Here is a 26268-nt window from a genome sequence, read left to right on the forward strand (position 1 = left end):
TTTTTCTTTATGCTAATCTTTCACAAACACACTTTTCATCTCATTCACTCACTCAAGCAAGGGGATATCAACTACCATGTGCGAAGGCTGTTATTGCTCCTGTTCTGAAAAGTCCTGACCCTTTCTTGCATTCTCCTTCCACTGCGTAGGGTGAAAGACAGCAGCTAATTCCTCGGCCATATTCTGCATGTGCAGCTTGGCTTGGCTTGGCCTATGTCACTTCGCTCATCTTTTTAAAAGGTATATCCTACTTTGACCATGCCACAGTCGTGGTTTTGATCATGTGGCGTTCTGTCGGAGCACGGGCGGTATAATTTGTGGATAGCATTGCTCGATGGCAATTTCAGTTTTCACCTGAATGGGAATTTCAGAATCATGGAATTGTGGAGTTGGAAGAGACCCTGAGTATCTTCTATTCCAACCCCTTGAAATGCAGTAATAGGCAGCTGTCCCATACGGGGATCAAACCTGCAACCTTGGCATTATTAGAACCATGTTCTAACCCAGGGGTCAGGAACCTTTTCCAGCCGTGGGCTGGGTCCACCATCCCTCAGACCATGTGGTGGGCTGAACTATATATTTTTTTTGGGGGGGGGGGATGAACCAATTCCTATGCCCCACAAATAACCCAGAGATGCATTTTAAACAAAAGCGCACATTCTACTCATGTAAAAACACCCGGCAGGACCCACGAATAACCCAGAGATGCATTTTAAATAAAAGGACACATTCTACTCATGTAAAAACACGCTGATTCCCAGACCGTCTGTGGGCCGGATTGATAAGGCGATTGGGCCGCATCCAGTCCATGGGCCTTAGGTTGCCTACCCCTGTTCTAACCAACTGAGCTATCCAGGTACTAGCTGGGCTTGTGACATTTATAAATCAGTTATTCCTCCAAGAAGAACAAGGCAGTATGGTTCTCCTCCACATTTGACCTCTTGCCGAGTAACACATCATGAGTTGAAGCTGGGAGTCTCTGGCTCTGACCTGACATTCTAACCACAGCACAAAACTTGATGAATATGGAGCACTTACTGTGGATTTTGTTTTGCTTATTAGCAACATTACTTCTTCCCGATACATACCACCACACACACAATATGCAAGCAAAACAAGAGTGGCGGAGAGCGTTAAATTGGACTTGACTGTGATCTTTTACCATTCCATAATGGCATTGCCATAAATTAGTGCTAAGTGGGATGGGTCAGGAGGGAGACCGCATGCCTGGGGGGTTAAGTTGCAGCGTTTATTAGCAATTAGTACCGATGTGAAATTCAAAAATGGAAACAATTCTTAAAAAATGGATACTATGGAAATGAAGCATTAGGGAGCGAAAAGATGTAGGCGTTTTAACCAATTAGCATTTGTCTAAGTAAATATTTTCTCCCCTACAAATGGGCTGGGGGAGGGAAATCCTTTTTTAAAAAAACAACCAGGAATTATTTCTTTTAAAATAGCATTAATCTTAAGAAAAGGCGGCAGCTTGCTCCTCTCTCCCTTTACATGGCTCTCTGTACAGTTTCTAAGGAGAAGAAAATATTTAGTCCAATATTATTGTAACATGGAATACGGCTCTATTTATGTGACAACCTGACAACATACAATTTCATGCTTGTTGAACTGATCTGTGTTATATATTCACTGTGAATATTACGAAGCATTCGCCATTATAAATATGAAACAGTATACACTTATTCAAAATAACTCCAGCAGCAGCAATTTATAGCTGGGTTGTTTGTGTGCTTATGAAGTTCCAAATGCCACCTTAAGGAGCTGCATCTCACTAAAACAGATGTGCAGCGCGGCGGTGACCGAAGTGGATTTGGAATGACCTATGAGGAGGGAGGCTAATACAATTTTTTGCTTGTATGGCAGCTGACTCCCGTTTGTATTTAGATATCTGACTTGCGAGAACACAGTGTCCTCAAGGGGTTTGTTTTAAACACATGAGCCAAGACATTATGTTCACCCATTTACTTTAGCTTAGCTGCCTCGTCCTGGTTGGACATTTCTCTTCCAGCTGTCACGCACGGGTCTTGAACCAGGAACAGCGCAGGTCACGAACGGATTCCTGACTCCCTGAAACAACAGCGCTGTGGTTGGAAGGCAGAACTGCAGGAGGTTCAAGCCAGGATATGAAAGCAGGCCAGAATCATTCTCAGCGTGATGTAATCCTGAGCAATCCCTGGCCACATTGCCCTGTGAAGCTGCAAGACCTGCTGAACGTCCTCGGTCTGGGCAACTGCCATGGAGGAACCTACTAGGTGAGCCTTCTGAATTTTCAGAGTGAAGGCATGCCTCGCACATGTCACATCCGTGGCCAGGGAACATGACGCAGCAGTACTTGGACTACGGTCCCCGACACTTCCCACACACAATTGGTTGCGCACACAATTTCCGCTCACCCCCTCCAAGAGGTGGGTAGGGTTTGCGACACTGTGCAGGCTTACCTGGCCAAGTGCCACCCACCTTGCTACAGGGTGGCCGTCGCCCTGCCCCCATCTCGGCAGGACAATGGGCTGCCGGCTGGGGGGTGGGGTGAGTGCCAGGAAAAGGGCCCATGCTCTTCGGTCCAGTTCACTTTGTTTTCCTTCTAGATTCACCCACCCAACCTTCCCTAAAATATAACATGGTCTTCTTTTGCAGGCTAACCTCTTGCTTCCTAGGTCAGCAGGAGCTGCTATGGTCATAAGATGGTTGCTGTTTTCAGAACCGGGAAGGAATTTCCCTACATGGGCAGGTTTTGCCTTCCCCGTAGCAATTCGTCACAACTTTAGTGGTTTTAGGCCTTGGTCGGTATCCTATAGTCTATCTTCGAGATGGGGGGATAACATCTTCATGCACCCCCACGCAGTGGCGTTTGCAGGGCCCGTTAAAGGGTTGATTGCGGAAGTCAGTGGCCCTAGAGCGGCGGCATATAGGTCAAACTCCCGGCTTTGGTGAGGTGGGAGGGCACACTGTGTAAGTTCACGCTTTATATTCCCCTCCCACTGCACCTGACTGCCCTGCGCATTCTCAGCCCCTTCCAAGGCCTATGCCAAGGTTCCTACACCTGAAATTCAATAAAGTTATGGCCTAATTTAAACACATACATTGTTGTCATGTCTCATTTCGGGGGGGGGGCCTCTGGGGACAGGGTTTAGCATGTGGGCTGGCAATAATAATAAGATATAATAATAATAATAATAATAATAATAATAATAATAATAATAATAATAATAATAATAAATAACAACAACAACAACAACAACAACAACAACAACAACAACAACAACAACAACTTTATACCCTGCCCATCTGGCTGGGTTTCCCCAGCCACTCTGGGCGGCTTCCAACAGAATATTAAAATACAACAATCTACTAAACATTAACAGCTTCCCTAAAGAGGGCTGCCTTCAGATGTCTTCTAAAAGTCTGGTAGTTGTTCTCTTTGACATCTGGTGGGAGGGCATTCCACAGGGCGGGTGCCACTACTGAGAAGGCCCTCTGCCTGGTTCATTGTAGCTTTGCTTCTCGCAGTGAGGGAACCACCAGAAGGCCCTCGGCGCTGGACCTCAGTGTCCAGGCTGAACGATGGGGGTGGAGACGCTCCTTCAGGTATACTGGACCGAGGCCGTTTAGGGCTTTAAAGGTCAGCACCAACACTTTGAATTGTGCTTGGAAATGTACCCCAGAACACCTTCAACAATGCCCATGTTTGACAGGATCATGTTGGATGCTAAGTCATGACTTTGCCAGGTTGGTACAGCCATTAGGAAGGGTGAAGCTGACTGCCTGCCCTGCCACTTCTGGTGGAGAAGTGGGACAAGCATCAGCAGTAATTTCAGGTGAGATCTCATTGATTTCTGGTGACATCTCACCAAAATGGCGCTAGATCATGCGGCACACGTGAGATCTCACACAATTTCGGTGAAATTTCACTGGAGATTGCCGTAGTCTCACCTGAAACGAGCATCAATACCTGTGCCACACCACCACTGGTGGCAGCAGCAGCGACGAAACAGGACATGCCACTGCAGCATCATTTTATCTGTGAACCAGACACACCCCACCCCACCATAAGCTTTGAAAGAAGCCACATCAAGCTCACTCAGCTGAGAAATGTCAGGGGGTGAATGGAAAGAGAACAACTTTCATGGACTCGCTTCAACAGATTCAGGCTAACACTGAACGGCACCTTTCCTCCAATTCGGGAAACAGAATGAAGAAACAAAACACACCTTGCAAAGCTAGATAGGAAGAAAAAATGTATAAATATTTCCACACTGTACATTCCTGGCTTGAAACGTAGTGAGTTGCTTGGGAATGATTTCAGCAATGCGCAGGTCTAACTTGATGGCACAAGAGTTTAGGCACAGCTTCCCCTGCATATTTTTTAACAATGTTTTTGGAAACACAATATCTCCACCCATCCCCTTTATTTAGTAAACCTTGATGCTTCAAAGTACACAACAGCACAGCCATTGCAGCTAAACATATGATTATGTGGGGCTTGTCGCATACACAGAATTACTATAGCTAAATGCTAGATTTGGGGCACAAAGTGCATTTTACCCCAACATCACATTAATGGGGCAAATTGATTTGATTTGATTTGATCTGAAGGAAGGCCATTTCAATCATTTATTTAAATCACAAAAAGACCAAGTTAAACAAGTTTCTCATTCTGAAATTGAGATATTTCCTGATCAGGCATGTATGCTAACTGATTGCTACAACAAAGGAGCCCTTTTTCAGTTGAGAAGCATTATCCTATATGCAGTACTGAATTAATCATATCTGAGCAGAGATATCTACTTGCTTCTACATAGATGTATGTGCATGCATATCCACACACGAATATGAAGTAAGAGCCTAACTGGAAGCTTAAGGAGGAAACCGGAGTTCAAATTCCTTAGAAAACATGCAAAGATTAGGGTGAAATTTGTCCAGGAATGTCTGGAAGGAAGAGTTGGTTGTTATCTCACAGAATAGAATTTCTCCAGTTGATTGGAAAAGACATACCTACCTATGCTGTTTGGTTTCCCTTAGGATATACAGCTTAGCTGATTTACACAACTGATCTGGAAGATACCTTGATACAGAACAGTGTGATCTTAGTTAGGCAAAGAATTCTGCCTCTGAGCAAGACCTACTTATGAATTCTGTCATGGAGAATCCATGGCCGCTGAACCTACTCCCCTTCTACGTTAGCTATGTGTGTGGCAGTAAGACTCTAGTTCAACTAAGTCAGTGATGAACTCATTTGGTGACCTAACCCAGCCAATATTCTCTCAACTGCCAGATCTGCAAATGGGGATGACAACTATAGTACAGGTGAGAGACAAGACTGAGATACTGTGGCACGTCCAAGGGCCCATCTCATGAGTTCTTGGAAGACGGGAGATCAGATTGAGGGACCTCACTGTGCGCCCCCCCAATCTAAATCAGTCTCACAGATCCCAACTTTTTCTTTAATGAAATTGTTTATTAGTAGTAGTAGTACACACACCCATCTGACAGGCTTGCCCAGCTACTCTAGGTGGCTTCCAACACAATAAAACATTAAAAAACTACCCTATACAGGGCTGCCTTCAGATGTCTTCTAAAAGTTGTATAGTTATTTATCTCCTCGACATCCGATAGGAAGACATTCCACAGTTGGGCACCACTACCGAGAAGGCCCACTGCCTTGTTACCTGTAACTTCACTTCTCGCAGTGAGGGAACCACCAGAGGGTCCTAGGAGCTGGACCTCAGGGTCTGGGCCAAATGATGGGGATGGAGATGCTACTTCCTAAAGCTGTTTAGGGCTTTAAAGGTCAACACCAACACTTTGAATTGTGCTTGGAAACATCCTGGGAGCCAACGCAGGTCTTTCAGGAGCTGTGTCATATGGTCCTGGAAGCTGAGCAGTGTTATATGGTCATGGAAGCTGCTCCTAGTGACCAGCCCAGCAGTCACATTCTTGATTAATTGTAGTTTCCGAGTCACCTTCAAAGGTAGCCCCACAAAGGGAGCATTGCAGTAGTCTAAGCATGAGATGCATAAAGAAGACTGATCGCCAAAGAACTGATGCTTTTGAATTATGGTGCTGGAGGAGACTCCTGAGAGTCCCATGGACTGCAAAAAGATCAAACTTATCCATCCTTAAAGAAATCAGCCCTGAGTGTTCACTGGAAGGACAGATCCTGAAGTTGAGGCTCCAGTACTTTGGCCACCTCATGAGAAGAGAAGACTCCCTGGAAAAGACCCTGATGTTGGGAAAGATGGAGGGCACAAGGAGAAGGGGACAACAGAGGATGAGATGGTTGGACAGTGTTCTCAAAGCGACTAGCATGAGTTTGGCCAAACTGCAGGAAGCAGTGGAGGATAGGGGTACCTGGCGTGCTCTGGTCCATGGGGTCACGAAGAGTCGGACACGACTGAATGACTGAACAACAAGCATGAGATAACCAGAGCATGTACTACTCTGTCAAGATAGTGGGCAGGCAAGTAGAGTCTCAGCTGGCATACCAGATGGAGCTGGTAAACAGTTGCCTTGGGCACAGAGTTGACCTGTGCCTCCATGGTCCAAAATGAGGCTGCACACTTGCTCCTTTAGGGATACATACACTCCTTTCAGGACCAGGGAGTCCCCCACACCTGCCCACCCACCCACTGTCCCCCTGAAACAGTGCTTCCGTCTTGTCAGGATTCAACCTCAATCCATTAACCACCATCCATCCTCCAACTGCCTCCAGATACTCACACAGACATTCACTGCCTTCAATGGCTCTGATCTAAATGAGAGGTGGAAGTGGATATAGTCCGCATCCTGGAGAACATCCAGCCCAAACCCCCTGATGATCTCTCCCAGTGGTTTCATATAGATGTTAAAAAGCATGGGGGAGAGGATGGAGCACCCCACACATGATAATGCTTTTATCAATAAAGAACAAATTGAATAAATCACAACAATATTACAGTTGCTTATTCTTCTGAACTTCCTCATCCGAAATCTGCATCCTAAACCCACAGCACTGTCTGTGCTTCTCAAAGTCTATCCAAAAGCCACATTCCATGCATTCATCTCTCTAGGACCTCTGTGGCTATTATCTGGTTGCCTTTTTGCTTTTTATGATCTCTGCCGAAATGCCGGAGCAAGCAATTTCGCAGGGCTCTTGGTAAAGTCATCTCAGTCTAAACTCGTCCACGTCCTCTTTTGTCCCACTGCAATACCATGTGCGCAAAATCCCATTTGCTGTAACAAAAATTTCATAATAAAAGGTGCATTTCGGAGGGATGCAAGCTGTTAGGTACGTGGGATGCATTTTGAAAGATGTATAAAACATTTAAACACGTAGTCATTAGAATTCCAATAACCTACTTATAAAGTTCAACAAACTGTGGGTTTGTTGGGGATAACCATTTATGTCTCCCTCAGATTTACAGATACGCTGCCTGTTCTGTCATATAGCCTAGAGAAATCTAGTTTATGTTCGCCAAGACCTCAGGACATTCGGCTTTGCTCTTCATTCCACCCTCAGCTCCTTTAAGTACAACGATGAGCTTCATTTGGCCAATGCCCCATCTAAAACATTAAGCACAATGTGTGTGAGTTTTTTGAGTCCACCGTTAAATCACAATCAGTTCCTATTAACAATCTGAAGCTTCTCTCCCTTTTTATCAACACTTACTTTATTAAATCCTTAATAATATAGATAGAATAGTTAGTTAATTTGTGTGTTGAGCCATGGATGTTAATTTGTAAACATAATAACATACTGCAATCATTTGCATAATAGCATTTTAATCTTTTTAGTAAAAGCTGTAATTCCCTACAAAGTACACTGCAGTAGAAACTAAGTGACTATTGGTAATAATAAAAAAGGGGCCTTAAAATTCTGATCCTATTATAGCGTTGGAACATACCCAAACTGCTTCCATAATCTCTGAAATGTTACTGTTCTCTGATTTAGGTGTCTGTGTCAAGAATAAAAATGAAGTATAACTGGTGGCTCTAGACTATTTCCTAAATGTAATTTAGTATTCACTAAGCACCAGCACTTTGCAAATAGCTCAGAGGCTTTCCTTCAAAGTTCAGAGAGCCAGTAAGGCATTTTTGTGCTAGTAACACCAGGCAACTCACCTTACAGACTATGGTGCCGAATAGATGGCTATGATAAATCATGCCAAGTTGGCCCTGAAGGATAGCAGCCGTGGAGGGTCTTACTACCAGCCCCCCGCCCCCCCCCCTACAAGATTTTATCTGCTTAAGCAGCCTGCCTTGGGCTACTTGTTTTGGAGAAAACCGAGAAGCGGAATTAAAAAACACGTGCACGCACACACACGTATACGCATCTATCCATATATACTGGAATAGACCAGTTTAGAAAGCTCCGCAGGAGGCTCAGACCCCTAGAAACCCATTGACGCCAGTCACAAGACTGTGCAAAGAAAACATCAGGGGCTGTTTAAAAGTCAGGCCAAGTCGTTTTATGCAAGATCTGGTAATTCATTAATCAATCTGGCTGCAAACATTGAATGAATAACTTTGCAGGAGTAGCGGAGCCCCCAACAGAATATTGGAGCTTTATGGTATGAATCTATGCAAATTACCCAGATGACTATAAAAAAGCCCCCATCGCCTTCGCCACGCAAAACCATTCCAAATGGATACGAAGTCATTTATCTTTGTAAAATTTCCTCTTTGCCAAGAACGACACACTGTGTATGCTTCCATTGTGAATCCCTTTTGTCCCCCCCTCATCCTTACGGCTTGTAATAAACTTCGTTGGCTGCCCACAGAGAAGCACAGTAGCTTATATTTCGTTTCCCAAATACCTTACATGCATCACAGTCCTGGAAGTACCTCGGACCGAGCTGAACACAAACACACACGTTCAATTGTTCACCGCAATAATAATGAATGACAGTGTGGCAGTCGAAATCTCGGTTCACTGAAAGAATAGGGAAGAAATTCAGGGGAAAGTCTTTTTAAATAGGTAAAATTTGCACCACATCAATGTATGCTACTTTTGCAAATGTCACTGTTTCGAGCACTGCTGGAGACTGGCGGTTGTCGCCCCCTCAAATCGCTCTTGTGTAAGTCCCACTCATCTCAGTGGGACTTATTCCTGAGCAGCAAGCACATGCCTTCTCTTTTTAAGAAGAAAATATAAATGATATTTTCACCTCAACATTGACTTTGGATGTATACGTATACAAAACATCCATGCATATATTTGTATCCAAAGCTACCTCCGTAGGACACCATGTGTTTATTACACCCTTTCATGGGTTTAAATATTACTTTCAATATACTTAAGCTTGCACACACGCCTGCGCATCAGGCATTAAACTGCGCAATAGGATTCATAGTGGCAGTACAGAAGTGAGAGTACCCATTTCCCCAAATTGGTATTAAAGTACTGAATAGAGAGCACTGAAAGCCTGGGAAGCTGCTATGGCAGAAAAAAAAACATCCTTTAGAGAGACGGTGCCGATTGCAAGTAGGTGCACAGTTTGGTAGACAGGAAGGCAATCCAAGATTTCCAGGAAGCATTGTTGTTGTTGTTCAGTCGTTCAGTCGTGTCCGACTCTTCGTGACCCCATGGACCAGAGCACGCCAGGCACGCCTATCCTTCACTGCCTCTCGCAGTTTGGCCAAACTCATGTTAGTAGCTTCGAGAACACTGTCCAACCATCTCATCCTCTGTCGTCCCCTTCTCCTTGTGCCCTCCATCTTTCCCAACATCAGGGTCTTTTCCAGGGAGTCTTCTCTTCTCATGAGGTGGCCAAAGTACTGGAGCCTCAACTTCAGGATCTGTCCTTCCAGTGAGCACTCAGGGCCGATTTCCTTGAGAATGGATAGGTTTGATCTTCTTGCAGTCCATGGGACTCTCAAGAGTCTCCTCCAGCACCATAATTCAAAAGCATCAATTCTTTGGTGATCAGCCTTTTTTATGGTCCAGCTCTCACTTCCATACATTACTACTAAGAAAACCATAGCTTTAACTATACGGACCTTTGTCGGCAAGGTGATGTCTTTGCTTTTTAAGATGCTGTCTAGGTTTGTCATTGCTCTTCTCCCAAGAAGCAGGCGTCTTCTAATTTCGTGACTGCTGTCACCATCTGCAGTGATCATGGAACCCAAGAAAGTGAAATCTCTCACTGCCTCCATTTCTTCCCCTTCTATTTGCCAGGAGGTGATGGGACCAGTGGCCATGATCTTAGTTTTTTTGATGTTGAGCTTCAGACCATATTTTGCGCTCTCCTCTTTCTCCCTCATTAAAAGGTTCTTTAATTCCTCCTCACTTTCTGCCATCAAGGTAGTATCATCAGCCTTGATGCATAGAATAGCCAGGAAGCATAGAATAGTCCCATTCCACCCACACCTGCCCAGCTAGGACAGAATGGTTGTTGACTGCTCTATCCAGGTAAGTTACAGGTAGGTAGCCGTGTTGGTCTGCCATAGTCGAAACAAAATAAAATAAAAAATTCCTTCCAGTAGCACCTTAGAGACCAACTAAGTTTGTTTTTGGTATGAGCTTTCATGAAGTGTGCATGCACACGAAAGCTCATACCAAGAACAAACTTAGTTGGTCTCTAAGGTGCTACTGGAAGGAATTTTTTATTTTATTTTGTTTTGACTATACAGGTAAGTCACTCAAATACTTTGGCCTAGCTCTCATCGAGATGGGAAACCTGCATCTAGACTGCACGACTTCAGACTGCAGGTGGAAGCTCATGTGACTTGATGTTTCTCCATACACAAAAAGTATAAAACAGCAAACACTGCCTTACTGCAGAAGTAAAAAGGCAACTCTATTCAAGCAAGCCCACCTGAGGGTCATGTAATCTGCATGCAGGGACAGACTATAACAGCGGTAGCCTGGGTTACGTATGCAATTCGTTCCAGGTCGCGGTACATAACGCGGGCGGGCGTATCACGAACACACGGGGGAGGACCTGGAAGAAGCACGATTTGAGCGCTTCTGCGCATGTGCGAAGTGTGCAGAATGCTTCTGCGGATCCAGGGGTCGCGTGTGCTCTGGAAACAATTCCGGGTTGTGGGCGTTCGCAACTCGAACATCCGCAACATGGGGTGTGCGTAACCCAGAGTACCACTGTAATGGCAAAGAAAACGCTCTTTCCCTGTGTTCTTTACTCAACGTGGTATATTGTTTTGCCATGAAAACAGATGGGGGGGGGCCTGAGACACAATACACAATTTAGCTCTGATCAGACAGATCTTGCCAGTTATAAATTGTGGTACATAAGAGACTACTCGTCATTTATTGCTGCAGGTCCCCTCCCTCATTCCATGCACACAATTACCATTGCAGAATACCCAACCTCCCAAAGGCCTGGGGGGCAGAGGAGTGGATTCCCTGCCTTAAGGAGCAAGGTGTCTTGGGCCAGCTCTGGTTCAACTATAAAACCTGAGGTATTCAATCAATATGCAGGAAAAGAACATGAAATTTAACAAAGGTGAAACCTTGTGGCAAAATCTCTCTTGAAAGCAGCATGGGGGGAATAATCCAGCATTTGGGGATATCTGGTTCTTGAGCCCCACCCCACCCCCCCCGCCATAAAGAAAAGAGCACCAGACCCAAGCGACTGTTGTATACAGGGGAGCGGGTGGCGCTGTGGTCTAAATCACTGAGCCTCTTGGACTCACCGATCGGAAGGTTGACAGTTTGAATTCGCGCAACAGGGTGAGCTCCCGTTGCTGTGTCCCAGCTTCTGCCAACCTAGCAGTTCGAAAGCATGTCAGTGCAAGTAGATAAATAGGCGGTGGGAAGGTAAATGACATTTCCATGCGCTCTGGCTTCTGTCACAGTGTTCCGTTGCGCCAGAAGCAGTTTAGTCCTGATGTCCACATGACCCGGAAAGCTGTCTGTGGACAAACGTCGGCTCCCTCGGCCTGAAAGCAAGATGAGCGCCGCAACCCCATACAGTGGTACCCCAGGTTACGTACTTAATCCGTTCCGGGTTACAGTACGTAACCCGAAAAGGACGTAACCCAAACAATTTGTTAAAAAACCCCCACGAAAAACGCTCTGCGCATGTGCAAATCGTGCGTCGGTTTGCACTTCCGGGTTAGCGGAGTTCGTAACACAAAAAGTACACAACCCAGAGCGTACGTAACCCGAGATACGATTGTAGTCACCTTTGACTGGACTTAACCACCCAAGGGTCCTTTACCTTTACCTTTTTTCCACCTGAATACAGTGAAAGTGTTAAGACAAAGAAAACATGGAGGGAAATTGTGAAGATCGGAGGGGGAAGTCCAACTTTCAGCATCGCTGGCAGCCGTACATAAACTTGTGTTTTAAGAGAGCTGTTGGCTTATTTTCCTTCCTTCGATCCTCCAAAAGTTAGCTAGCCATCAAAGCTTGAAAGACCTTAGAGCAAGTGGTCAGAATCTAGAGGAATACCATCCTGTTTCTCCAATATCCATGTCAGATCAAACTAACCCTGTCTGGTCGCAAATTCAAAGGTGAGGCAGGAACACATAAACTGTTGGCTCTGAAGCTACCTGCACGAGGGCAAAGAAGAATGTGTGCTTGTTTTGCCTCAAATAGGATGCAAAGCATCTTCCAGCGCTTCCAGCAATATTTCACAATCCACACACTGGACAGAAACAGCTATAGCTCAACAACCCACAGATTGTGCAGGAAAAAAAATGTGACCTCTCCACATTTTAACAGGCAAATTCCACTCTTGGAACCAAACTGTATGATCAGCAGACTTGCACAATGTATCCGTTGCTGCAAGTCAAGCACTTCGGACTGTAGGTGGTGTGGATTATCGTGATCATCAATATTACGTTAAACGTTAAAATTGATATCAGGCAGGTGCCTTCACTGTACTCTTTTTGGTGCCTGCGGAAGACATTCTTATTTAGACAAGCTTACCCAGAGTGTTTGTAGGAAATTTAATTTGTTTTAGTCTATTCTATTGCCGTTCTAACCTCTTGTACGTTTTAAATTATGGCTGTAAAACGTTTAGTGATTATTTCGTGGTTTTATCTTCCTTGTAAACTGCTTTGAGGTTTTCTCTACCACCAAGTAGTACATAAATTTGTTAAATAAATAAAATAAATAGATCATCAATAAATAACAAGACTCGGCTTCCTCCAATGTCAGAGGCCAACTTAGAATGTTGTTTGGCATTATGCAATTACATGGTCAGATTTTGTATTACCTGCATTTATCAGTATTTCATATATTGTTGTTTTGTACAATGGCAAATGTTTTAAAATACTGTACTGTTTTGATTTCTATAGTGGACCCCACTTGGCCATTAGCTACTTATGGTGATACAGAAAAAGGATATTGTGCTATGTTCTATGGCTAAACAAAGGGACGCGGGTGGCGCTGTGGGCTAAACCACAGAGCCTAGGGCTTGCTGATCAGAAGGTTGGCGGTTCGATTCCCCACAACGGTCCCAGCTCCTGTCCACTTAGAAGTTTGAAAGCACATCAAAGTGCAAGTAGAAAAATAGGTACCGCTCCAGTGGGAAGGTAAATGGCTTTTCCGTGGGCTGTTCTGGTTCGCCAGAAGTGGCTTAGTCATGCTGGCCACATGTCTCAGAAGCTGTACGCCGGCTCCCTCAGCCTTTAACGCGAGATGAGCGCTGCAACCCCAGAGTCGGACACGACTGGACCTAATAGTCAGGGGTCCCTTTACCTTTACCTTTTTATGGCTAAACTAAGATGCACTCCTGCAGTAAGCCAATCCATGAAATACTTTTATTTGTTCGTATCTTCAAGATGAAGTCATGGAAGATAACAGTCATGCATAAAACTACTAGGTAGGAACAATTACAACGCAGCCAATATGACTTTTAAACAAAACTGGGCACTATTTGTCTTGTATTGGAATCAGTACAGAACAGGTGTATTGGTAATTCTGATGGCATTAAGTTTGTGACAGATAATATTTACATGGTATTTATGTGAATTTAAAATCAGACATAATTTTTAAAATATCAGATTCCTTCCATTTAGAAGCATGTCAAGGTAAATCCCTCTTTCAAATATGCAGAAGTATTTTTTTAAAATAATAATAATAATTATGTAGGTGCTTTGAAGCACTCCCGCAATCTAAATCTGCCAAGTGTTGAGAATACAGAATATGCATCTCTGTTCAAAGATACGAACAGTAGTAGCTTGCATAGCTACTGCATACATCCATCTCTATAAATTTCTCTAATGAAATGACAAGGCTTAATTGTACCTTAATTTAAAAAGAAAAGCTGGCAAAACAGTGGCAGTGGACGTCACAAGGTGCTGGAGGATAAACCTGGTGGTCAAGAAGACACACATCGCTTCATTTTGGCTGCTCGATTTAGCATACGCACCCAATTCCTATCCAGATCCTTTGGGGGAAAGGCTGAACTTTTCCCCTGCTCAACTGTACAGGGGGAAAAAAAGGTTCTTTGGCCAGACTCTTAATCGTTAAGAAGAAGATTAAGTCTGAAACTGTAATCACACTTACCGGGAAGTAAATCCAATTGCACTCTACCAGCAGCAATGAGCTTCTGGACACAGCTCCCATCCTAAGAAGGTGCCGTGAGAGGGAAAGCTTGGCATGGAGGAAGACGCAAAGTGTGCCATTTGCTGATGCTTTGGGAGAACGGATGAGAGCCGAGCGGGACCAGTTTGCTTATCCAGGGTGCCAAAGTGCATTATGATGCAAGCCATCTACGATTGCACCTCCCGAAGTTTTTAGGTGCATTTCTAACTTTGAAGCAGCATGCAAATTAGGTCAGGGCAGCAGTGCTGGGTTGCTTTAAAAAAATAAAACTTTGCCCCCCACCCAAAAAAGAATATCAACCTACACAGGGTGGTGTTACATTGCAATGGGGGGGGGATACACAAGTCCCAAAACCTCAAACAAGTGATCCCTGTTCTGCAATCAAAAATGGTGTGAGCATTACCACATGTCCAGTTCTGGGCACCACAGTTGAAGAAGGATACTGACAAGCTGGAACGTGTCCAGAAGAGGGCAACCAAAATGGTCAAAGGCCTGGAAACGATGCCTTATGAGGAACGGCTTAGGGAGCTGGGTATGTTTAGCCTGGAGAAGAGAAGGTTAAGGGGTGATATGATAGCCATGTTCAAATATATAAAGGGATGTCATATAGAGGAGGGTGAAAGGTTGTTTTCTGCTGCTCCAGAGAAGCGGACACGGGGCAATGGATTCAAACTACAAGAAAGAAGATTCCACCTAAACATTAGGAAGAACTTCCTGACAGTGAGAGCTGTTCGGCAGTGGAATTTGCTGCCAAGGAGTGTGGTGGAGTCTCCTTCTTTGGAGGTCTTTAAGCAGAGGCTTGACAGCCATCTGTCAGGAATGCTTTGGTGGTGTTTCCTGCTTGGCAGGGGGTTGGACTGGATGGCCCTTGTGGTCTCTTCCAACTCTATGATTCTATGATTCACCTGCCTTCAGAGATTGGTTCTGCAGAGGCAATATGGTTATCACTGTGGTCTAAACCACTGAGCCTCTTGGGCTTGCCGATCGAAAGGTCGGCAGTTCGAATCCCCGCGACGGAGTGAGCTCCCGTTGCTCTGTCCCAGCTTCTGCCAAACTAGCAGTTCGAAAGCACACCAGTGCAAGTAGATGAATAGGTACCGTTGTGGCGGGAAGGTAAATTGTGTTTTCGTGTGCCCTGGTTTCCGTCACGGTGTTCCGTTGCGCCAGATGCAGCTTAGTCCTACTGTCCACACGACCCGGAAAGCTGTCTGTGGACAAACGCCTGTTCCCTCAGCCTGAAAGTGAGATGAGCGCCACAACCCCATAGTTGCCTTTGACTGGACTTAACCGTCCAGGGGTCCTTTACCTTTACCTTTGATCCAACAGAATCCAGAGGTTTGCATAGAAGAGCCACTTCTAGATGCACTTCTGCTTTGATCCACTTAAAGGATCCGAATTTTCATCACAACCCTAACAGAATGTCAATAACTCCCTCAACGTTTTATGAGCAAAATATAGTCCCAGTTCAGCTCACTAGGCTAAGCCTCAGCATCAGATAAAAGACTGCCTGCTTCAAGTCCTGGACACACACACACACACACACACACACACACAGCACACACAGTACAACATCCTGAATTTAGTAAGTCTGGAAACCACTGAAAGGGCTTCAGGTATTTTATAAGGTAACAATGTCCGAGAGGGACTTTCCAGTAGTGCCCCCTCCATCTCCAGTAGGTATTCATTCGGCCCTTTCAGTGCTTCTGCTTAGGTCAATTACACACACACACACACACACACACACACACACACACACATTTTTAAAATTAGTTTAAGTCCATTTGGAGATTTTGGCTGCTCTTCGTTTTATTGTTGTGCTACTGTTTTTTATATATAGTTTTACTGTGTTTAGTGTACACTTCTCAGGACTCCTGAGGGAGGAAGAGCAGGATATAAATTATTTTGAATAAATAAGGGATTCCTTCAAAACAGCTTTGCCACACATTGATGGTAATGTGGCACAAGCAAGGCACAGAGAGATTTCACCCCACTGGCATAGCTGTCAACCTTTTCCCCTTTTTTGCAGGAAATTCCCTTATTATAGCATTGGGAAACAGCAGGGAGGGTTGACAGCTATGCACCCCAGCCAAAAGGGAATTTGCTTGCCAGCCCCCTAATATTTGCCGGAGGAACAGGTTGGAGGGAGCATATGCCCAAAATTGCTGAGGCTGCAGCATCAACCTCTTGCCTCCTGGGTCAGAAAGGAAAGGAATCAACTGATCAGGAAGGCAACCAGAATACAGGTGAAACTCGAAAAATTAGAATATCATGGAAAAGTCCATTTATGTAAGCAATTGTTTTCATTAGCTACTGGAGTTTAATATATGAGATAGTCTCATGACATGCAAAGCGAGATATGTCAAGCCTTTGTTTGTTATAATTGGGATGATTTTGGTATTCAGCTGATGAAAACCCCGAAGTTGAGATTGTTAATTTGGGGTTCTCATCAGCTGTACGCCATAATCATCACATATCTCACTTTGCATGTCATGAGTCTATCTCATATATTAGTTTCACCTTTTAAGTTGAATTACTGAAAGAAATGAACCTTTCCATGATAGTCTAATTTTTCGAGTTTCACCTGTAAGTAATACAGGAACAGACACATCCCTTCACTTGAACACCTTGTTGAGCTGCCATTCCCTCCCTGCCCCTTCTCTCTCACACACACAGCCAAAGTATCATTAAGGCACAAATTTAGGAATGGGGAACAAAATGCTTCCCAAAAGGTAAGCCGAGTTTTGCTAGGACTAAGGGAGCTAAAACAAGCTGCCGCTATTCCTGTGGATCCCAGAGCAGCAGTGGGAAAATAAGGGTTGTCCATATTATACAGGGAAACTATAGCTACACATCCCCTTCCCACCCGTCACAATGGGCAAACTTCCCCATGTCCACAGCCTCCCCCAACAACAACAAAACTAACCAAAGGGAACCCCAGCATCACAGCCCACAAAAAAGGTTGCAAAGTTTGTGGGGCGGGGGTTCTTCACCCAGCCGTACCTAAGTAGGGGGGACAAATGAATATTTCCTTTAGACCAGGGGTGGGGAATCTATTGCCCTCTCGAAGTTCCTGGCCTACAAGTCCAATTATCCCTGGCCATTGCCCATGCTAGCTGAGGTTGGCAGAATGCAACCCCACCTAGAAAAGGTTGTATGCTTGTTCCTAGACCACCTGGCATCCTAACCAGCAACACCTCTGAATTTTAGTTGATGAAAAGCAGAAATAGAACTAGGTGCCATCAACGGTACCAAAAAGCCACAGATTATCTCACCTCCTGGTTCTGCATGGCTGTTAAATAGCAAAAGATGCAAGGTGAAGACTTACAGCAATGACTACAGGGTAGAGCAACAGTTTGAGTACCAGCTTCCAAGACCTATGCTCCATTATTATTATTATTATTATTATTATTATTATTATTATTAATACTCCGCCCTCCCCGGCCAAGACCGGGCACAGGGCTGCTAACACCAAATATATAATACATTAAAAACACAAAACCAAACAACTGATTAAAATACAGTTCAAAATCACATTTAAAATCAAAATAAAATTTGGTGGGAACCCACGAATCACAACCATAGGGGTAAGGAATATTAAATGTTCACCAGGCCCGGCCACCCGTGCTGGTCCTATGTGGGCCGACAGAAGGAGCCAAGAGGCCACTTACATACAGGGTCCCATAGAAAGAGGAAAGAAGAAGGAAGGGGGTTAGACTGGGCCCGGACCAAAGGCCTGACGGAACAGCTCCGTCTTGCAGGCCCGGTGGAAAGATGTTAGATCCTGCAGGGCCCTGGTCTCTTGTGGGAGAGCATTCTACCAGGCTGGGGCCAGAAAAGTGATAGACCAGAAAAGGACCAGAAAAGAGACAGAGAGATGGAGAGATAGAGAGATAGAGAGATAGACTCCCTAGCCCCAAGTCAGCAAGGTAGATCAGAAGGATACCATGGTAGATCAGAGGGGACCATGATATATTGCATGATCATCTTACAATGGAGGTCATCCACCAAGTGCAGTGCAAGTCATTGTGCAAACATCTGTTGCAAACAGGTTGTAAACCAGACTGATACGGGATCCTAGATTATCATAGCTAGCAACGAAGGCTTGAAGTTGGGCTGCCACACACTGGAGCGTTTTGCCAAAAGACAACACTTCAGAGACTGGGCAAAAGTTATCAGTGCAATCTGAAGGGGTCCTGCCACAACCACTCCCAAAGCCACGGGAAATTCCCCTTTCTTCAAGGAGGCACAAACAACCTCCACTTGCCAGCACCCTACATCCAGGAGAGGCAAACACGCACCAGGCAACGTGTCCACATCCTCGGGCTGCAGAAACGGGAAGTTTTACACATAAATGTGACCAGTGCAAGAACATCCAGAACCCTATCTGCAATTAACGTAGAGTTAAGTCAAAATGCAAACAATCTGCAAGGCACTTGGCAAACAGGCACACCTTGGTTGCCAGAATATAGAAGTCCCATCACCACTCAGAAAGCCTCCACTGGCCAGAACTGTACCAACACAATAATGGTGGGTAAACACATACCATGTTGCAGGTAGGGTGACAAAGAAGGCACCAAAGCAGGTTCTACATCCTGTCCTATTGCATTAACCTGAGTCTTTCTCCACTGATGCCCTAGTCAGCATCAAAGAGAAAACATGTCAACCAAATTTCTGCATTCCAGAGGGCAAGAAAGGCTTTGACAAAATTCCCCCAAAGCCATCAGGAGCCCATTTAGCCAGCCTCTGGGAAGCCATTCTGACAAGTCTTAAGAGATTTTTGGAAGCCCTGAAACCCCAACCAGGGATTTGCCAAAGGAAATAAAGTCCACCCCTCTTCCTAACTAGATCAAAGGATGGCTGAAATCCGTCAGGAAAACAAAAGGTCCACAACATACCCCCCAAGACAATGCCCACCAGCTCAGGAAGAGACCACCATGGCACTGGATGAGCAATACGCCAACAGTATCATGACATGGAATGATATTGGGGTACTTTGACTTGGGATAACAGTTTGTTTCACCCCACCCCAAAAAAGAGTGTCTCAACTCCATTGGTCCATATCAGGCTTGCTTTTCTTTGTTTAGTTGTAGAGGTATGCAGGTGGAAGCAGGATGACTCCATTAACTCTGCTGAAAGACCTTCTCCATCTTGCTTCTCACCTGGCAGCAGCCCTTCCATCAGTCAGCGGCAGAGGGAAAGATGAGAAGCAGGATGACTCCATTGCATCTCCTGGAAGGCTAGTTCCATATGGATCCTCCCCTCCCTAAACTGTTTCCATTCTAGCTGGTCATAAGAACTATTATGTAACTCAGAACTGCTGTCTGAGTTTTCCAGTTTTCTTCTTTCCCCCTGTGTCTTTTACAGTCTAAAAGACAAAGACACAAATGAAAAGCTTGCAGGCAGGGGATGTCTTGTTTTTTTTATTATTATTAATTGCATGGAAACTGCTCTGGGAGCCTTTTTGGCCAAAGAGCAGGACAGAAAGTGTTTCAAACAAATAAATAAAATTTGTTTGTTTCACGTCTCGCTGCCAGATGATATAGAACACGCTACTCCGATGCTGGCTGCAATTTTTATAAAGGGGGTGGGGGAATTTCCACATGACTAGTTGCACCAGAATGTGGGAAAAAAGGGGAGGTGGGGAACTTTCAAAATTAACAGCTCCAACTCTACCTCTGGTTTGCTTTTGGATTTATGTAGGTCCAGGTCTCCTATCCATATTATTTTATGCTGGCATAGATCTGCTTCTGGCACAACTCTGCCAGTGGAACAACAAAAAACAGGAAGGGGGGGTAATCATGGGGAAAGTGGCCCATGGGTTCCCTTGGCTAGCCTCCTAACAATAAATTACAAGCTTTCTAGGTCCTACATCTGGGTATTGCCTAGTCAACAGTGTGTCGATTGGCAATGTGTGTAGATCCACAGGGCATATTGACTTCTGTACTCTTCCCGCCTTCACCACAGATGCTCAAGTGCTTGAAGTCTCTGCAGCAGGCCCACTGCATCAGTGGGGCAGGGTGACAACGCGAGAGGGTGCCGACTTGCCACACACGTGTGTTTGTTCCTTCTTTGCCAATACAGCACTCCACGATTTGTGGGAGTCAGTGCTGCCAACATGGATGTTGTTAGGAAATGGCTGGCGGGACTGTGTTGCTCAATGTGCTGCAATTTCATGCTCAGGTTAACTTTATGGGGTGGGGGCAGACAGGATCTAGGCAGTGCTACACCCAGGCCCACTGAACCGCCTTGTAAACAAACTTTGCAGCTCAAGCACTCCTGAACTGCATTTCACCCTAGAGTTGCCATCCAACCAGTGTTTTACCAGACTGATAAACAAAACCAATATACTCTCACTATCCGGGTCAGAAAACTCCCCCTTTTGTCCTACTCTGACAACTGCCTACTAGACTCTGCCAGCCTTTTACCAAAATGTGCCAGATTCTGTTCTGGCTCCACCCCTAAGCCACAAAATTCCACCCCTGAGTTATTCCCCAACTTCAATCCAGTGATCCAGAATTTTAGAAATCCAAACTGTCATCCCTAAGACACTTGGTTTGGGCATTTGAAATACCGATACTGGCACCTAAATATCTTGATATTTTTGCCATTTCTTTACAGGATTAGCGCCCACTAATCCGAAGCCATATCCAAGGAATCGGAAAAATAGCTGCAAGCACTGCAGCTTGAAAACATTAGAAATCAGAGCAGATAAAGACCGTCATCCGTGTCATTAAAAAAAAAGATGCTTACATGGCACAAGCTTTTCCTTACCTCGAATATGTTTGATGATTCATTGGCATACTGATTGGAAATGATTTCCGATTGGTCACTGTACCACTTGAGTCCTCCCAAAAAGCTGTCGGCATCCAAGTCATTCACATCTAATTCGGAGAGGTCAAGTTCTGGAAGATCTGGGCAAAGAGGCTGGTCTTCACCAACCAGAGCAGCGCACTGAAAAGAGGGGAAGGAAAGAGACAGAAACGCTTTCATTAATTAGAGGAAACTGTGTAGAACAACAGCACGTGAGGAGAATTATATCTCAGTTAACTCACTTATACCACCCAGCAGGTCACTGGAGTTAACTTCATTTTGGGGAAGAAAATGCTGACTTGTATCAAGGAGCTTGGCACAGGTGAGCAACAGAGCGTGTTTTGTGTGCTTGTTGGAGAAAGGCTGACCTTTGCCTTCTAAACCACCCTCCTACGCTGAGAACAGCCACTGCCTTTTCATTCGCAGCCCCCAAAGTGCAGAAGTCGTTTAAAAATCAAAGAGCGGAGGCCACGATTTCTGGTCTCTCAGTTAATCCAGAATTAATAGAAGATGCATGGCAGCAACCGAAGACAGTAAACCCATGCCTCTCTCCCTTGGTAATGTCTAGTTTATTTTTAAGGTATAACGCTGCACGCTGACAGGGCCGTGCTACAGATGTTGGCTCAGAGGTAAGCCCCATGGAATTCAGTTGGACTTACCTAGGGATAAACACGTGAGCAGATGAATTCTGAGGTTCCCCACCCCTATACAAGGAAGCCAATGAAGAGGACAAGGAGCTGGCTGCCATGGATTTGTTCCTCTTTAAACTACATACAGAGGCGTAGGAAGGTCAGGTGGTACCCAGTGTGGAAAATTTCTTGTCACACACCCCCCCATTGATTCCCCCCCCATCAAAAATGGTTTTACGTTATTTCATATTTTCTTACAAAGGAATAATAACAAGTAATAATAATAAAAACCTTTTATTTATATCCCGCCCTCCCCGGCTGAAGTCGGGCTCAGGGTGGCTAACATCAGATACATAACATTGGTGTAAAATCAAACAATAATTAAATCACAGCCTAAAAACATCTCAAAATCAAATTAAAGTCTAATTAGATAGCTTTCCACAGGGTTAGGGTTGGGAACAGCAAGTGCTCCACGGAACTGAAATTTCAGCCTTCACGACATAGGAAAACAGCCAAGTGAACAGCTATTTTGGTGGAGGAGGGTCAAGATATTAACCGATATGCATGAAATTTCATATATAGCTATATAATCCCTAGTATAGTAAGATAGGACCTTTGGAGCAGGCATTTTTTTAAAAAAAGTTTTTTATGACCCGCCCTAGTAGGGCAGTAATTGTTCCTTGATAATTTGTCACCCCCTCCATTATGGAACCTGGGGCGATCCGCCCCCTTACTATGCCCCTCACTACATATCCACCAGGAAAGGAGGGGATATCTGGGGCTGCCATTTCCAGCAGCAGGCATGCCATTCCAGCAAGCTCTGGGCTTAGCATAAGGAAGGTCCAGAAATGGTAGAATTCACAGCAGAAACTATGATGCAAAAATCAGCAGGAAAGACGGCAACATGAAATTACACATCTCTGTTGGCTTCACACACATCAACCTGCCAAAGGGTTCCAGAATTATTAGCCATAACAAAACTCTGGGTAAACTACTATAAGCTAAGCTACAACAGCCTCATAATAAGCAGATTTTGAAATATTTCTCACGACACAAAAAAGCCAGGCACCTGCCAAGTAATGACCAAATATCTATAAATGTCACATTCCATTTATGGAGTCTCCCAATCTATAACTTCACTTTCCGGCTACGAGCACAGTCTCAGACCATATTTCTGTTGGCTAGCATCTTGCCATTCACAGGCCAAACTTAACAGCACCGCTGATTGGCTTTTCATAGCTTATCCTCAGCCAGAGATAGGAAAGACATAGCCTCATCTTCACAACAGACTTGGGAGGTAGGTCACCACTCTTCCTCTTTTGTGGACTGAGAACCAGAATAGGCCAACGACAACGAGACTAATAAGGCTACCCCCAGGTTTAGGAGATGACAATCCAACTCCGCCTTGCACATCTGCAAGCCTGCAAACAAGGATGACACCTTTCCCCTCCATTATTTGAACTCCTACCTCTACTGGATCCACACCCATTGCACATCATTGATATGCCTCTTTCCTTCTGGGATATAGGAATAGGAATAGGAATAATTTATTGGCCAAGTACATTTTCCAACATACTTGGAATTTGTTTCGGCTACATTGCGATGTAAACATACAGACACTGTTCCTCTCACAATACAAAGAAGCAAAGAAACCCCACCCATATTTTACCTCCCCTTAAGCTATACAACTATGAATTTAATAATTTAATGGCACAAGGGAAAAAACTATTCTTGTGCCTTGCCGATTTTGTATATGAAGTCCTATAGCGACGTCCAGATGGAAGTAAATCAAGCAGATGATGACCGGGATGTAAAGGATCTGCTACAATTCTTTCTGCTCTCTTCCTAACTCGGGTAGCATAAATTGTCTCTATTGAAGGCAAGCTAACACCAATTACCCTTTCTGCAATTCTTACAGCTCGTTGGAGCCTTTTCTTGTCTCTCTTGGAGGCTGTACCGTACCAAGCTGTTATAGAATTACAGAGAACAGTTTCAATGATGCCTCTGTAGAATTGGATCAACACTTCCTGGGACAATTTAAATTTCCTTAGTTGACGCAGGAAATACAGCCTCTGGTGGACCTTTTTAATAATACTATTGATGTTGCTTGACCAATTTAAGTTATCAGAAATTATAGAGCCCAGGAACTTAAAGGACTCTACTACTACAACCATGTTACCAAGAATGGAAAGTGGTGTCAGAACGGAAGAGTGCCTTCTGAAATAAATTACCATTTCTACTGTCTTTTGGGTATTTAGTACCAAATATACAGCTACTTCTTCACACTAAGTCTAGAGAGTATTCTGCATCCAGGATTACTGAAATGCAAATGGGGCGCTATTTAGGGAGGCCTGTGTGCGCACCCCATATTCACATAATCAACCACATAACGTTTTCTAAAATGCACCACTTTTCCTGAATTTTTGATCATGGATGTATCCACGAGTGGCTCTGTACATTTGCTGTGAACTGCGTTTGCCCCTTTGCTCCCCACAAAAATATGAACTGGCTTCTTGCCATGTGGTAAGGGACAACTTGCAGACAGCTTCTTCAACACCCCTAGAACCATTACCATCTCAAGCAATCCTTTTGGTTGCCATGGTAATCCAGCTAGTCCTGGCCAGGACTGAGTAGTTATGTGTCCTGGCAATGATAATAAGAACACCAGGGTGTCCTATGCAGGATAAGATCCTGTGGCATGTATCCCATTTGTCCAATAGCTGGGCCAGCCAATCCTGCAATGCCTGCGTCATACATTACTTGAAGTGGTGCTGGCTATCAGATGATCATCTGGTGGTTGCTCCCACAACACTCCCAGCAATGTACGCATCTTCTGTTAAATGAACATGGTGCCATTATTTACCACACAAGGGAAAGCATTGCCACCGGAGGCTAGTGTAGTTGTCACTGTATGTTCACTCCAGTCTTAGTGGGTGACAGCTGCAAAGGTCGCTGGGATTATGCAGGAGCAACCATGAGATGACAGTAGCACAACTTCTGCAAGTGCCTTATACATGAAGCCAAAAGCACGTGTTTGAGCTGCAGTATGGAAAAAGATAGGGATGCAGGTGGCGCTGTGGGTTAAACCACAGAGCCGAGAGCTTGCTGATCAGAAGGTCGGTGGTTCGAATCCCCGCGACGGGGTGAGCTCCTGTTGCTCGGTCCCAGTTCCTGCCCACCTAGCAGTTCAAAAGCACATCAAAGTACAAGTAGATAAATAAGTACTGCTCTAGCGGGAAGGTAAACGGCATTTCTGAGCGCTGCTCTGGTTCGCCAGAAGCGGCTTTGTCATGCTGGCCACATGACCCGGAAGCTGTACACCGGCTCCCTCGGCCAGTAAAGCGAGATGAGCGCCGCGACCCCAGAGTCGGACACAACTGGACCTAATGGTCAGGGGTCCCTTTACCTTTACCTTTTATGGAAAAAGATGTTTAATGCTACCTAGCCCATAGCTCGGTTGTAGTGTGTATGTGCTGCATACATAGATTCCCTGACATAGAGAGTCCACATAGCTAGGAAAAACTTCCGTCTGAGACCTGGATAGGGGCCACCAATCTGAACAGACAAGCAGCAGCAAGGTAGACCTGTGACGGCTCAATGTAAGGCAAATGTATGGTTTTATTTATTCAATTGTTTTTGGATATGGATAGTTTAGGCTGAAATCTACCCTGGGATCATGGATTGATTTCACTACCCATGAAACGCATTCTTGCTCTGAGAACATACTGCTAAACTGTTAGAGCTCCATTTCAGAGAGATGCTTCAATGTTCAATTGTATTTTTAAAAAATCTTATCCCTTCCATCCTGATCTTGCGGCGATTGACACTTGGCTCTGGCAAGTTTGGCTAGGTAACTGTTACATATGGAGGATCATTGCAAAGCAAACATTGTGCTAATACTACAGCACATTCCACTAATACATTTAGGCAGCGTATATTTCCGTAGACGTCTCAGCATCATTTAATTTAGATTGTCAGGCTAACTGAAGATACATGTCTTTTTACAACGTATCCACAACTGTACAGCAGTCACAATGTGGGTAAGAAAGGCTACAGCCTTATGAAGATTTGTTTTTAAATCCATAGCCACAAACACAAATCCTACAGAGTTTAACGGCACAAAACTAAACATGGTGCTAAACTTTGCAACTGAACTAGTTGTGACTCAAAAGTGCTTAGCTTTTGCTGCATTGTGTCCATAGTATATCTTCAGCTTTTAGATATATATATATTTCTGCATAAGCCAGAACTCCCCTCTGTTGGCACCCATATGAATTAGCAATTGCCGTATTTTTCGCTCCATAAGACGCACCTTTTCCC

General features: G+C 44.6%; 1 protein-coding gene across 4 annotated transcripts in view; it reads right to left on the reverse strand.

Annotated features, from left to right (window-relative positions):
• Positions 1 to 26268, reverse strand: part of PPARGC1A (PPARG coactivator 1 alpha) — a 625371-nt gene that overhangs the window by 84647 nt on the left and 514456 nt on the right. For all 4 annotated transcript variants that reach the window (XM_033160824.1, XM_033160823.1, XM_033160825.1 and 1 more), the window contains one exon: positions 21281 to 21460. In XM_033160824.1, coding sequence (XP_033016715.1) covers positions 21281 to 21460 — 180 coding nt within the window. The remainder of the gene's footprint in view (positions 1 to 21280; positions 21461 to 26268) is intronic.

This window comes from Lacerta agilis, chromosome 9 (assembly GCF_009819535.1).
Source record: "Lacerta agilis isolate rLacAgi1 chromosome 9, rLacAgi1.pri, whole genome shotgun sequence".
Classification (NCBI taxonomy): domain Eukaryota; kingdom Metazoa; phylum Chordata; class Lepidosauria; order Squamata; family Lacertidae; genus Lacerta; species Lacerta agilis.